Source organism: Bos indicus x Bos taurus, chromosome 14 (assembly GCF_003369695.1).
Source record: "Bos indicus x Bos taurus breed Angus x Brahman F1 hybrid chromosome 14, Bos_hybrid_MaternalHap_v2.0, whole genome shotgun sequence".
NCBI lineage: Eukaryota > Metazoa > Chordata > Mammalia > Artiodactyla > Bovidae > Bos > Bos indicus x Bos taurus.
In genome coordinates this window covers 64,059,552-64,074,595 of record NC_040089.1, presented here as the reverse complement: position 1 = coordinate 64,074,595, position 15,044 = coordinate 64,059,552, and the positions used below count along the sequence as shown (strand labels likewise).

The 15,044-nt window shown below is 40.3% G+C and overlaps 1 protein-coding gene across 5 annotated transcripts in view; it reads right to left on the bottom strand.

Annotated features, from left to right (window-relative positions):
- Positions 1-15,044, bottom strand: part of SNX31 (sorting nexin 31) — an 81,660-nt gene that overhangs the window by 10,945 nt on the left and 55,671 nt on the right. For all 5 annotated transcript variants that reach the window (XM_027561428.1, XM_027561429.1, XM_027561430.1 and 2 more), the window contains 3 exons: positions 14,726-14,818; positions 10,688-10,891; positions 2,630-2,743 (listed from right to left, as the gene is read on the bottom strand). In XM_027561428.1, the coding sequence (XP_027417229.1) occupies positions 2,630-2,743; positions 10,688-10,891; positions 14,726-14,818 (411 nt within the window). The remainder of the gene's footprint in view (positions 1-2,629; positions 2,744-10,687; positions 10,892-14,725; positions 14,819-15,044) is intronic.

Sequence of the window (15,044 nt, the reverse complement as noted above, 5' to 3'; positions counted from 1 at the left end):
ACAAAGCTTGCCTTCCTGCTTTAGCTAAGAATGAACCCTGTTTATCTGTGCATATATGTTACCCATGAAACATCAGGGTACGAAACAGGTAAACGACAGCAAACCCTGAGCCGATGCAGCTAGGAGGGGTGTTTAATGGTGTCCCACAAAGTGTAGACGATTCCATACGCCTATACAATGTACTGAAGCCCGGGTGCCTAGAGTCTGTGCTCAGCAACAAGAGAAGCTGCCTCAGTGAGAAGCCAGAGCACCGCAACGAAGAGCGGCCCCTGCTCCCTGCAACAAGAGAAAGCCCAAGGGCAGCAACAGAGACTCACCACAGCCAAAAAATAAAATATAAGTAAATCAACAAATCTTACTATTATATATGAAGACCATTCTGAAGGAGATCAGCCCTGGGATTTCTTTGGAAGGAATGATGCTAAAGCTGAAACTCCAGTACTTTGGCCACCTCATGCGAAGAGTTGACTCATTGGAAAAGACTCTGATGCTGGGAGGGATTGGGGGCAAGAGGAGAAGGGGATGACAGAGGATGAGATGGCTGGATGGCATCACTGACTTGATGGACGTGAGTCTGGGTGAACTCCGGAAGTTGGTGATGGACAGGGAGGTCTGGCATGCTGTGATTCATAGGGTCGCAAAGAGTCGGGCTGAACTGAACTAAACTGAAGCTTCCATTTAAAGGGCCCAGGAAAGAGTCAGGCCAAGCCCTCTTTCCATATTTGCGAGGCACACAAACCTCATTTCTGCCTTTTGCAGAAGTAGCCCTTGGGTGCACATCAATAAATCCATACTCCAAAGGAAATAAGACCTTACTAGGACTCTTTTCAAAGGATGTTTATTGCACCTCTCCTTAGTGGCTTAAACTCATTCGTACAGACTAGATTAAAAGACCATAATAAAATTTAACTACCGCACTTAGCATTCGGAGGGAAGGGGGTGGTTTTGCTGCCAAAATCTCTCTCTATGTTTCCATGTGACTGCAGATTTTGCCTCAGCAACCATCCTACCACTTCCCTAAGGATGTTTTATATTTAAAGTGAACCTGGGGGGCCATTTCTTTAACCTGGGATTTTGATTTAGTACTTTGTTTTTCAGAGGACATGGATATCTATTATCTCTTGATCAAAACTGTACTAGTGGAGAGTTAAAACTGAGCTTTGGTTGCCTAAAACTGGAATGCTGCATGGAACACAAAACTGACTGTGATCACCAGGCACAGTGGTAAAGAATTCACCTGCCATTGCAGGAGACGTGGGTTCAATCCCTGGGTCAGGAAGATCCCCTGGAGGAGGGCATGGCAACCTGCTCCAGTATTTTTACCTGGAAAATCCCATGGACAGAGGAGTCTGAGCACGCACATCAAGTACTCAAGTTGACTATAATGTTGATGCAAAGATTACTTTGCTATTTTGGTTTTGTTTTAGGACACTTGCAGTTTTGACTCCAAATTGAAATAGTTTAAGTTAGCTAAGTAAAAAGAATTTCCAATTGGATTTGGCATATTGAAAATTAGATTTTTAATGGGTTTTTTATTTAAAGTAGTTCACATTTACTTCAGATTTAACTATTGCTACCCAAAAGCCAATGTCCCTCCTTCCCTAGTAACAGAACCCTGATTTGGGAATGACAAAGTACCCAGCTCTAGGCAATGACTCATGCTTATCCTAAGTTGATTATGAATCCTGTTCCTCTATGATAAATGCTTGACTCCCAGATTCCCTTGAAGCTAGACTCCCTTGAAGCTAGGAGTGCTCGTGTGACCCAGTTCTGGCCAGTAAGACAAAATGGAAAGTCTACTGGGGGGTGTAGGGGGGGTGATTCTGGGGTATGACTTTTGCTTTTATCTACTTGGAAAAGGCCAAAAGAATTATAGGGATGCCAACATCTCCCTCTAGTATTCTTACTAAGTGAGATGATAAAAAATTTGTATTGTATAAGCCAGGGGTTGGCAAACAAATCTTGCCCCATCCACTTGGGTTTATAAATAAAGTTTTATTGGAGCACAGCTATACCCATTTGTTTATATCTTGTCTGTGGCTTCTTTTGTGCTACAGAAATAGAGTTAAGTAGTTGCAACAGAGACCATATGAGCCTAAAAACCTAAAATGTTTACCATCATTGATTCCTTGAGAAGTTAACTAATCCATGGTCTAAGTCACTGATAGTTGAGTCTTCTGATACTTGGTAAATAAATTTGTTTCTAATTTATATGAAAGCTTGGTGACGAGTAAAACAAAACAAGTCTGAGAGCTGGCTCACTGGAAAATACCCCGATGCTGGGAAAGACTGAAGGCAAAAGGAGAAGAGGGCAGTAGAGGATGAGTTGGTTAGATAGCATCACCAACTCAATGGACACAAGTTTGAGCAAACTCTGGGAGATAGTGAAGTACAGGGAAGACTGGCGTGCTGCAGTCTATGGGGCCACAAAGAGTAGGACCTGACTTAGCCACTGAACAACCATAAAATAAAACCAAAACAAATAAATGGTATTACAGGCCTAAAAGTGCATGTGCGGCATACTCTAATACTCTGCTCCACTCGGGTTAGGGCAAGGTGCTTTGTCCACCCCAGCATGCAAGAGAGCATTTAGCACTGAAGGTTTTCCTGCTCTGCCCTGAGAACTTACCTGTTTGGTGTAAATAACAAACCACCGCCAGTGACTGTCCTCGAAATACTGAAATCTGAGCTCTAAGTTCTGGTTGAGAGTTTGCTGTGGCCCATCCGTATCCAGCAGAGTCCCCTACAAAGGAAAAGATATTACTTGACATTCAGCAGGAATTTAAATGGCTATTATGTGCTGCACAAAATATCAAAACAAGTGAGAATATCCCTATTTCCAAGATGCTATCAGTCTTTTGGGGAGCCATGAATGTACAATAAATCATCATAGTTTGATATAAGTATTATAAGGGAAGCAAACACAGGTTATGGAAGTGAACAGGTTGGACATCTAATCCAAACTAGGAGGTAAAGGAAGTTCTGGTGGGGTGGGAGTGGAGGGAGAGTGTTATCTGAGCAGCAGAAAAAATTATCCAAGTTTGTTGTGTGTTTTTTTGAGGGGTGGGTGTGGTGATAACAAGTGTTTCCCAGTAGAAGACAAAATAAGCGCAGATGCACTGAGGCATGGGGGAGCCGGGCACTCTGGAGTGTGGCTGAATCATTTGCCGTGAGGGACGGGGCGCTGAGAGAGGAAGGGCAGGGCCAGAGCCTGGAAGCCTGGTAGGAAGCACCTGTGATTTTTGCTTTACAGCATCGATCACTTTTTCTTCTGGTACTAGAGTTTCAAATTCCCCTGGGAAAAACTTTTCACTGTGGCTCTCAAGCTAGGACAGTCAGGAAATGCTGCCCTCTTGGAGGGTGGCACGTGACCCAAGCTCAAGCCAACTGGATAAATACTCTGGGTCTCTCATTTGATTCCAGGGCAGAGGATCCAAAGAGCAGGTCCTGATAAAGAATCCCTGCTTTCTAGAAATCTTGAGCTCCTCTGGTTCCTGGTTATCCTGAGCCTCTATTTCAGTCTTTTTTTTTTTTTTTCACCCTTTCCTTTAAATCAGTGCATTATCTCATACCCCTCTAATAAATCCTTTTTTTTTCCCCCCCGCTAGAGCCAGAAGTATTGGTTTCTACTATTTGCTACCAAAAGATCCCTGGCTGTTACAGGTTTTACAAGCTAAGTGAAGGAGTCTAAACTTCATCTTAAGGGCAACAGGCCATTTTGTTAAAAGATTTTAAAAGCTGAATAATAACACAAATTTGTATTTTAGATCTATGGGTCTGGCAGCATCAATGTAAAAAACTGAACTGAGAAACAGCTGTTTTCAGACATAGAACAGCAGAGAATGCAGAACTGTCAACCCTGAGAAGCAGAAAACAATAAGGTGAGCCCTGTGGTTACCCAGTTTACTGCCTGGAGGAGTTTCCAAGATTCAGTATACGGAGGGAAACCCAGAGTCCAGAGGTGTTAAGTTGGTAAGAAAGAGACAAAAATCTGTGAAGTCATGGTTAGAATTTATGGGATAGAAGACTGAAGACAAAGGTTTCAAATCTCTTGGCTAAATAATGATTTGTGCATGCGTGCGAGATGCACAAATTTGTATCTGGGAAGTCTGGGGAAAGAACCACTGAAAAGCAGCAGGTTGAACAATTCCAAAAGCTCTTAAACCAGCCTGGAAATAGTTTCTATCAACCTGAGTAGAGATAGCATAATAAACAAGACATGGAGAGTTCTAAGAACGGCAGCTATTAAGTAAAGTACTAAATTAGTCCTCCAGACTTCTCTTGATCTGCCTTAAGAAAGCTTAAAAGCAAGTCTTAAAAAAATAAAACTAATTCCAAGTAATTTAATTGTGTGACAGAACAAAATTCAATCTTCTTTAAAGGAATACAATAAAATCCAACATTCAACAACGTAAAATTCACAGTGTTTGGCATACCATAATAAATTACCTGGTGTGCAAAGTATGAGATAAGCGTACTCTGCAAATAGGAGAAAAATCAATCAATAGAAATGTCAGAGCTGATGGAATTAGTAGACCATAATATAAAAACAGTTATTTTAGATATGCTCCACACACCAAAAATTTAGAAAAAATAGCATGATAAGGAGAGAAATGGAAGATACAGAAGAGACCTTCATGGCCTTCTAGAGATGAAAAATAAAGTATAATAGTAGAAATAAAATTATAACAAATGGGAAAGACACACATTATATGCTACAGAAGATTGATGACCTTGAAATCATGACAACAGAAACCACCCAAAATTAAGTACAGAGAGAAAAAAAGACTGAAATAAAACCACAATGAGATACTACTTTACATCCATTAGAATGGCCATATTTTAAAAAAAAATTAGATAATAACAAGTATAGGCAAGGATATGGGGAAGTTGGAATCCTCTTATGCTGCTGGTGGGGATATAAAATGGAGAAGACACTGTAAATGACAGTCTGGAATTTCCTCAAAAAGTTAACCATAAAAGTTAACCACTATGGTAGAATTACCAGCAATTCCACTCCTCAGTATATAACCAAGAGAAACGAAAACCTATGTCCACATAAAAAAACGTATGCACAAATGTTCATAGTAGCATAATTCAAAACAGTCAAAAGGTAGAAACAACCATCAATGTACAAGTGGATATATCTGTACAATGGAATATTATTTGACCATAAAAAGGAATAAATACAGATATATGCTACAACAAGAATGAACCCTGGAAACATTATGTTAAGTAAAAACACCAGTATGTTTTTTTTTGAATTGTTCAACCTGCTGCTTTTCAGTGGTTCTTTCCCCAGACTTCCCAGATGCAGATTTGTCCATTGCCCACACACGCACAAATCATTATTTAGCCAAAAGATTTGAAAGATGCTCTCTGGAGCTCTTGCTCTATGTAAAACCCTTGTCTTTAGTCTTTTATCCCATAAATTCTAACCAGCACTTCACAGATTTTTCTCTCCTTCTCCTCAACTTAGCAAGACCTCTGGTCTCTGTTTGGGTTTCCCTCTCAAAAAACAAAAAACAAAAAACAAACATTCACAAGCACCATGTATGATTCCATTAATATGCTAGGTTCAGAACAGGCAAATCTATAGAGGCAGAAGGTAAAGTAGTGGCTTCCTGGGCCTGGTGACAAGGAAGTAACAAATGAAGGGTCTGGAGCTTCTTTTTGAGGTATTCTAAAATTGACTGTGTGATGGTTACACAAGTCGGAATATACTGAATGCTACTGAGTTGTACACTTTATATTGTGTGGAATGTGAATAATATCTTGATAAAGCTGTTGCAGAAGAAGGGAATGATGATGTGGTATTGGTAGAGGGATCTATGCCTCCCTCTGTGTGTCTACACAAAGATCGATGGAACAGAACTAGACCCACACAAATGTGCCCAACTGATTTTTTACAAAGGTATGACAGCAATTCAACTGAAGAAAGATGGTCTTTGCAATAAATGGTCCTGGAGCAATTGTACTTCCATAAGCAAAAAAGGGAACTTTGGCAAAGAATTTAGACTTGACACCAAAAACACAATAAAGAAAAACAACTTCATCACAATTAAAGTCTTTCGCTCTGCAAAAGACCCTGTGAAGAGAACGAAAAACTACAAAGTGAGAGAAAATACTAGCAAGCCACATATCCAAAAAAGGACTAATATCTAGAATGTAAGTGCTCTCAAAACTCAATAGTAAACAAAAAATCCAATTGGAAAATGGAAGAAATTATGAAGACATATCACCTAAGAAGATACCCAGATGGTAAATAAGCACATGAAAAGATGTTCAACATCGTTAGCCATGAGGGAAAGGCAAATTAAAATCATAATTGAATACCAATACACACTTGTCAGGATGACTAAATAAAAAATAATGACAATACCAAATGCTGATGAGAAAGTGGAGAGACTGGCTCGCTCATCCATCGCTGGTGGGAATGTATAATAAATTGGCTCAGCTCCCTTGAAAACAATTTGGCAGTTTCTTAAAAAATTAAACACGCAACTTCCAGCAACTACAGTCCTAGGCATTTATCCCAGAGAAATGAAAACTTGTGCTCAGACAAAAATCTATGAATCAATATTTATAGAAGCTTTATTCATAATAGCTAATAACTGGAAACAACCAGATACCTTTCTTTGGGTGAGTGTTTTAAAAAATTGTGGCTGTTCTATACCATGGAACATTGCTCAGCTGCCAAAAGACACAAACTACTGAAATATACACACCAAGCTGAATGAATTTCCAAAGAATTATGCTGAGTAAAAAAAATTCCCAAAGATTACATACTGTGTGGAGATCCAACCAGTCCATTCTGAAGGAGATCAGCCCTGGGATTTCTTTGGAAGGAATTATGCTAAAGCTGAAACTCCAGTACTTTGGCCACCTCATGCGAAGAGTTGACTCACTGGAAAAGACTCTGATGCTGGGAGGGATTGGGGGCAGGAGGAGAAGGGGACGACAGAGGATGAGATGGCTGGATGGCATCACTGACTCGATGGACGTGAGTTTGAGTGAACTCCGGGAGTTGGTGATGGGCAGGGAGGCCTGGCGTGCTGCGATTCATGGGGTCGCAAAGAGTCGGACACGACTGAACGACTGACCTGAACTGAACATTCTTTTATTTTTTAAGGTAACAAATTCCTTGCTTTTATTTTATGTTTACCTCCTAAACACAGTCAATTCTTGTTGTTCTATAGTTCTATAGCTATGTTCTATAGTTACCATAAACACTGCATTAGTGAGTTCTGATACACAGTCCAAGGGGAAATATAGGTTTAGGTCACAATATCTTCATCAACTGACTGGTGCATAACCTTGTTTTGTGTGTGTGAGTGTTTGTTTTTTCTAACTGAGGTTATAATTGATGTGCAAAAAAACTGCACATATTTAATGTACACAATTTGAAGAGTTTGGACATATGCATGTATCCACGAAATGATCACCACAATCAAGTCATAAATAATCCATTACTTCCAAAAGCTTTATAAAATATTCTTGAAATGACACAATATGAAAATGGCAAACAGGTTAGGGTTGCCAGGGGTTCAAGAGGGATGAGAGTGGGAGTAAGTGGATGCAGCTATAAAAAGCTAACATGAAGCATCTTTGTGATGATGGAAACGTCTCAACTTTTCGTTGTATCGACATCAGCAGCATGGGTGGTGATACTGTACTCTAGTTTCAAAAGATGTAATAATTGAAGAAAAGTGGGTAAAGTGTATGCAAAATCTCTGGACCGTTTCTTTCGACTACATATGAATCTATAATTATATCAAAATTAAAAGTTGACCTTTTAATGAAAAAGTCATTTACTGTTGAAAGCAGAAATAATTATAACACAGCATGAGGTTTATAATATATGTAGGAATAATGCATGGCGACAAATAGCACAAAGGATGGACGGGGCAAACCGAGGCATGACTGTTGCGAGGGTTTAACCTTCTTGTGAAATGATGTAATGCTCAAAAGTAGACTGTGATAAGTTAAAAAGATGTATATTAAAGACTCAAGTAACCATAAATTTAAAAGGTGTGGCTAAAAAAACAATGGAACAAATGAATGTCTAAATAATAAAATAATCTATAGAAGACATGAAGGAAAAAACTAACAAAATTTAAAGAAATGGACAAATCTACAATTATATTTGAAGATTTTAACACTCCTCACAATAGCTGATAGAACAAGTAGAGAGAAATGTGTAAGGATAGAGGAGACTTGAACGTCATTAACCACTTGACGAATTGATATTTATAGGGTTAGAGTTAGGGCAACATACGCATTGTCAACAGTGGCAGCATATACATTCTTCTTGAGTGCACACCAAACATTTCAAGATATACCAAACGTTGGCCACAAAACAACTTCCCATAGTTTAAAGGGACTGAAATCATATGATGTGTTTTATTCTTCTGACCCCAAGAGGGTAAGAGTGAGGCAGTGAGAAGGGTTAGGAGGCTGTGGGATTTCATCCAGGCAGCAAATGTTGAGATCAAGACATGAGGGCAGAGAGAAAAGGAGAATCTGGAAGGACAGCAGTGCCATAGGATGATGCGAAGAGCTGACTCACTGGAGAAGACCCTGATTCTGGGAAAGATTGAAGGCAAAAGGAGAAGGGGCCGGCAGAGGATGAGATGGTTGGATAGCATCATCGACTCAGTGGACATGAATGTGAGCAAACTCCAGGAGACGGTGAAGGACAGGGAAGCCTGGTGTGCTGCAGTCCATGGGGTTGCAAAGAGTCGGACATGACTGAGCAACTGAACACCATCACCACCACCAGTGTCGTAGAACAGATAGGTCTGTCTGCATCAGCAGTTAAAAATGTAAGATAAGAGAAAAGTTAGGGGTAATTTCAAAATTGCTGATTTGGCAACTAGGGGTGGTGGTGGAAATCCTATTTACCAAGATAAGGAACACAGGAGGAAGAACCCTAGGTTGGGCATATGGGAAAAGATGAGTCCGGTTTGGGGAAAGGATGACCTTGAGGTGTCTGAATCACTTGGCGAAGATGTCAAGAATGCAGTAGGAAATACTGGACCTGTTGACAGTCATCTGGGAAAATGACTTCAGGAGATAAGTAGAGGAGAGATTCTAGAAATGGAACCCCAGGAAACACCAGCATTTCAGGAGTGGTCAGAGGGAAGGCAGCCCACAAAATTAGAGGAGGAAGCAGGGGGAGTCGTGAAAAGGAAGACGTGATTGACGTATCAAATGCTGCAGACAGGCCTGTCTCTCTACTTTCACAATACTGAGCCAGCTAAAAAATCCCCATGGGTTTCATGGATTTAGTAGCTGGGTGTCATGGTTGCTTTAGTAGGGTTTGTTCTCTACTAGTTAATCTCCATTTCCTGTGTAAATGGGATAATGCCTCTTAGCTCACTGGGTTATATTTAAGAACTTAAGTAAGAAATGCTACTTTTTATAAATATTGACCTTTGTTTTCCTCTTAATGAAAAAAAAAAAAGAATTAAATAGCGTATGTGTCATTGCCTAGCATAGCTGGTACAAAGTAAGCACTCAGTAAGTCTGGTCAGAAAGCTCTCTCTTGGAAGGACATGGCAATGCAGGTGTGATGCCAGAGATCCTTACGAATAGCTCTGCTGGACTATTTACAATAGCTAGGACATGGAAGCAACCTAGATGTCCATTGGCAGATGAATGGATAAGAAAGTTGTGTTACATATACACAATGAAATATTACTCAGCTATAAAAAAAAAAGAACACATTTGAGTCAGTTCTAATGAGGTGGATGAAACCAGAGCTTATTATACACAGTGAAGTAAGTCAGAAAGAGAAAGACAAATACTGTATATTAATGCATATATGTGGAATTTAGAAAGACGGTAATGACGATCCTACAGGCAGGGGAGCAAAAGAGACACAGGTGTAAAAAACAGAATTTTGGACTCTGTGGGAGAAGGCGAGGGTGGGATGATCTGAAAGAGTAGCACTGAAACATGTATATCACCATATGTAAAATACGTGACCAGTGCAAGCTTGATGCATGAAGCAGGGCACCCAAAGCTAGTGCTCTGGGACAACCTAGAGGGATAGGGTGGGGAGGGAGGCGGGAGGGGGGTTCAAGATGCGGGGACACATGTATACCCATGGCTGATTAGTGTTGATCTATGGCAAAAACCATCACAATATTGTAAAGTATCCCCAATTAAAATAAATAAATTAATTTTTTTATTAAAAAAAAAAAAAAAGGAACAGCTCTGCTGGGCAGCATCCAGTTTCCAAGCATAGAGATCTTGTTGGTACTGAGCACATATTAAGTGTTCAGTAAATGGTAGCTATTATTTCTACATGTTGTTACTACTTTAGATACCCTTCAAGCAGTAGAGAAGTCTGCTGTTGGAAGGTGAGAAGAGGAGTGTCTCTACAGCAAGAGTGAGGCACTTGTCCCAGATAACAGGTAGGTTTTACCACTAGGTGATGCTTTGTGCGTGCTCAGTGGTGTCCGACTCTTTGCAACGCCATGGACTGTAGCCCACCAGGCTTCTCTGTCCATGGGATTTTATGATGCTTACTGTGGCTTAGATGCCAGTCCACTCAAGGTACTGATTCAAATGGCAAACCTGTCTCCCTGATACCAACACTGTCATCCAAAAACACTAGGATTTTTAAAATCGTGGATGAAGGCTTTAAATGATGGGAAAGGCAAGGTGCCAAGATACTCACAAGGAAAGTGACCTGCCAGCACTTCACTCTGTCCATCTGGAAAATGACGTCCTGGGTCTGGTTATCAGGCAGGGTTATGCAGCAGCTGATCTCATTATTGCCGACGGAAAGAAGGGCCTGGCAGCCGGGCTCTGGGTGGTCACAGGTGCAGGGTTCCAGCCGCATGTACCCATAATGCTGGACCTCCCGGGCGAGCTCCAAAAACTGCTCCAAAGCGGGGTGGGGACGGAGGAAGCAAAAGACTGCTTGAAGCGGATGAAAAATCTCATGTCAGAAGCTACTGCCATTCTAACACAACACCCGGAATGGAGTCACAGTGAAAGCACCTTCTTCTTCCAGGTGACGCAGATGAAGACCACGCCCCGTGTGCTGACAGGGCTGCCCAAGTTCCTGGGTGTGTGCCTCCTCGTTGACCATCATGTCCCTGCTCTTTTTACAGGGTTCAGACATAGTGGAAATAAAATATTCAGTGTGTGAACGATGAAGGAAGAAAAGAGTAGGATGTCATCAAATGAGTAGTTATGATTCTATCTCAGTAGATTAGAGCAGCAGAATAAACAAAAAGTGAATGTTTAAGATGCTGTGTTTAAAAAGAAAAACAACTAAGCTGAGATCAAATTTTTACAGGCTGCTTTATATGCTGGTGGTATTCACTGTCAGAGACGGAGGTGTTGGAAATGGCAATGAAGTGAGGGCGAGAGTGAGTCTGCTAAGTCGAGTTTCACGGCCCCAAAGTGCCAATGGAATGTTGGTGATGTTTAAGGTTTAGCTTTTCCCTCTGCTTTTATTGTTACTGAAGAACAGAGGACAGCTGCAGGTCACACCTGTGGTCCTGGCATCCTGTCCTGCTAATGTCTATTGAGGACCTTTCGACAAAGTGATCATTGGCGACTGCCTTCAAGTAACCTGCTATCAGTTCAGTGACCTCCACTTTGTTCTTCCAGCCTACGCCATGGTCCTATCTGACGGGGTGGAAGATGTGTGTTCAGAGAAGGTAGTTGACACCTCACCACATGGTTAAATCAGAAAGTAGGCCACTCAGCGACAACCTGACTCTTTCCCAATCCTTTCCTGAAGCAAGGTAACTTACATCTCCCTTTTGAGGGCTACATGAGCGCTCTCTGATAAAGAGAAACGCCGTGAGGGACGGGCAACTCTTGGTACCAGGTGGCGGAAGGATTCCAGGCTCCTGTCCCTCCTGGCCACGTGTCGGATCAGCTCATTGCACTGAGGCCCATGCATTCAACTTAGGAGGTGCGTTCAGCTGCCGGACCTCCCTTTGGGTCAGTGGGAGACATCAGAAATGACAGGTGGTGGGTAGATGTTACCTGTGTGGTGGGGACAGGGGCTGAGTAATCCTGCCACTGAGCATTCAGAGTAGTTTCATGGCTCTTGCTACAAAACTTCTTTTGTATTATATGGTATAAATTCTTAATTGTTTATTTTACTCTTTGGTAACACAAAAAATTTGTAATAAACTGTAATACACTCTTGGCTGCAGTGCTCTAAAAGAGGTGAAAGTGTTTTTCATTGAAAGTTAACCTCCATTTCTCTAAGAAGTTGGTGATCAATAAGTAACTTGCTCAAAATGCTAGCTGGCACCTGCCATTCAAAATGAGGTGGGCGGGGAGTACTGATATTACTGCCTGTGTGAAAAGTAGAGGACAGAAATTTAAAAGGATTATCTACTTGAAAATAAGTTTTGTTTTCTTATTGGACACATCACACAGCTTGCAGGACCTAAGTTCCCCAACCAGGGGTTGAATCCAGGCCATGGCAGTGAAAGTGCCAAGTCCTAACCATGGAACCACCATGGAATTTCTGAAATTTGTTCTCTTAAGAAGTACCTGAAAAAGATAATTTAACACGTAGAACTGCAGAAGGTATATGAGCTTTTGGCAAACTTACCTGCAGAGCCGTGGAGTAAACATCTTCAATTCTGTGGGCATATGAGCACTGCTGCCAGTACCCACCTCTACTGCTCTAGCACAAAATCACCACTTGACAATACACACATGAGTGAGTGTGGCTATGTGCCAATAAAGCTTTATTTACACAAACAGTGGCCCAGGGACCAAAGTTCAGTCTCTCTCTGATTTAGACCAAATGACTGCTCCTTTAAGTTAATTTCACTCATTTTCAATTCCAGGTTTTCTTGTACATGCACACAAAGTAAAGCAAAAGTTGTTAATGTGTTGACTCCATTAGCAGGAGAACTTTTACAAACACTTAAATAACATTGGTTTTAATAACAGTATGCTTAGATGCTTCAAGAGAAAAATCATTTGTTAAGTTGAATAATGGTTCAGTTTTTTTCAAGTGAAAAAAAAAAAAAAACACCTCAGCCATACCCTGTCCTGAAGCAGTACACGTGAGTCTGACAAATAAGACATATTTTAACAAAATAAATGGCCTCTCCTTCATTGTGTTATCTTTTTTATTCTTTATATTTAGCCAACCACTAAAGCATTGACTTCAAACAAAATGCAAAGAAAATTTAGAGGACTAAATTCATGCACTCAAAGTGAGAGTTTTTAAAGATCACTATTAAAATAGTATGGTAAAATGATGTAAAACATTCAACCATAGAAAATAAACTTTGTTCTATGGCAAAAACACAAATTTTGTTAGAGCATAGCAGCATGGTTAAAAACAACGTTCTTACTAAACTAAGAAGTTTATAGGTCAGAAATGTCCTTAGAATTGGTAACTGTGTCCAAAGCGATAGCAACATGATATTCATCAAAATAAAAGCTGTAAGTATAAAAATTTGCAAACACTCAGAGAAATTGAACTCCAAAATTTCTGAGACAAAGCTGTAATGGAATACCAATGGGAAAGTGGGAAAGTGTTAGTCATTCAGTCATGTCAGACTCTTTGCCACCCTATGGACTGTAGCCCTCCAGGCTCCTCTGTCCATGGGAATCTCCAGGCAAGAATACTGGGATGGGTTTCCATTCCTTTCTTGAGGGGATCTTCCCAACCTAGGGAAGATTCTTTACCATCTGAGCCACCTGGGAAGATTTCTCAGTATGCTGCTGCTGCTGCTGCTAAGTTGCTTCAGTCGTGTCCGACTCTGTGCGACCCCATAGACGGCAGCCCACCAGGCTCCTCTGTCCCTGAGATTCTCCAGGCAAGAATACTGGAGTGGGTTGCCATTTCCTTCTCCAAATTCTCAGTATACCAAGGGGGAAAATACTAAATCATGACAGTATATGCTTTTTCCCTTTTTTTTTTTTTGCAACTCATCAATAAAATTCTAAAAATATGGTGACTTTGAAGGATGGCTTTCTATATCAACCTAAGTATAAATGAGTTACCTAAATTTTATTTGCATTTTCTTCAAAATCAGTGCTTTGGTGAGGAGCATTGGTAAAATATAAAGGTTTTTTAAAAAAAAGATAATACAATGAAGCAAAGACCATTTCTTCTGTTAAAATATAACTTTTCAGACTCATATACTTCTTGGGGGTATGTCCGTTGGTACTGTACCGTCTTTATGGAAGTTTTAAAAATGAACATTTAGAAATAATGTGAAGAATAATAGAACATGGATTCAAGACAGACAATGTTGGCTGCTGTGTTCAGGGACCTTCAGCCAGGAACCATACCAGGTGTTGGGAACACAGAGTATGTATTATATAAATTAGATGGACTCAGTCCTGGGCCTCGTGGTGCTCGCTGCCACAGTGATTTATAGAAGCAAATCCTGGAAACAATCTGACTTCCAATAATAGGAAATTGGTTAGCTAAATGATAACATAATCATAAAATGGAATACTCTGCATCATTAAAAATAATGTTGAGGGTCTATATTAATTAACTTGGCAAAGGATGCACACTATATTGTATTTTTAAGAATCTTTAAACAATAAGACTTTATTAATTTTATAATAAGAAAAATCAATGAAGGTATTCTCATTTTTAAGCCCCATTTTTAGTGCTTGATGGGTTTATAAATTACAGAAACAGCTGAATTCCAATATGTTTCTCTAACTCCCTTCCAAGAGATTTCTCTTGGTGCAATATTTCATTCACCTTTGTTTGGTTGTCTTCTTTCTGGAGATCCTCTAATTTCTGCCTCTGCACCTCTGTGGGTTTGGCCCATTCTTTTTCAATGTCCTGTATTGCCTTAAAACAATATAAGTTGTAAAATTAGCAAACTTAACAGAAATGAATTAACCTAACAAAAATATACTCGTGTATGAAACCCAAGTGGGCATATATAAGGATTTATCAGGTTATAAAGGTTACATTTAAAATTAATTGGGTGTGGGTACAATGGTTTGGGTACAACTGGTAGCACTTGGAAAAGAAAATAAAATTTTCTCTTTCCCCACACCACCCAATCAAATAA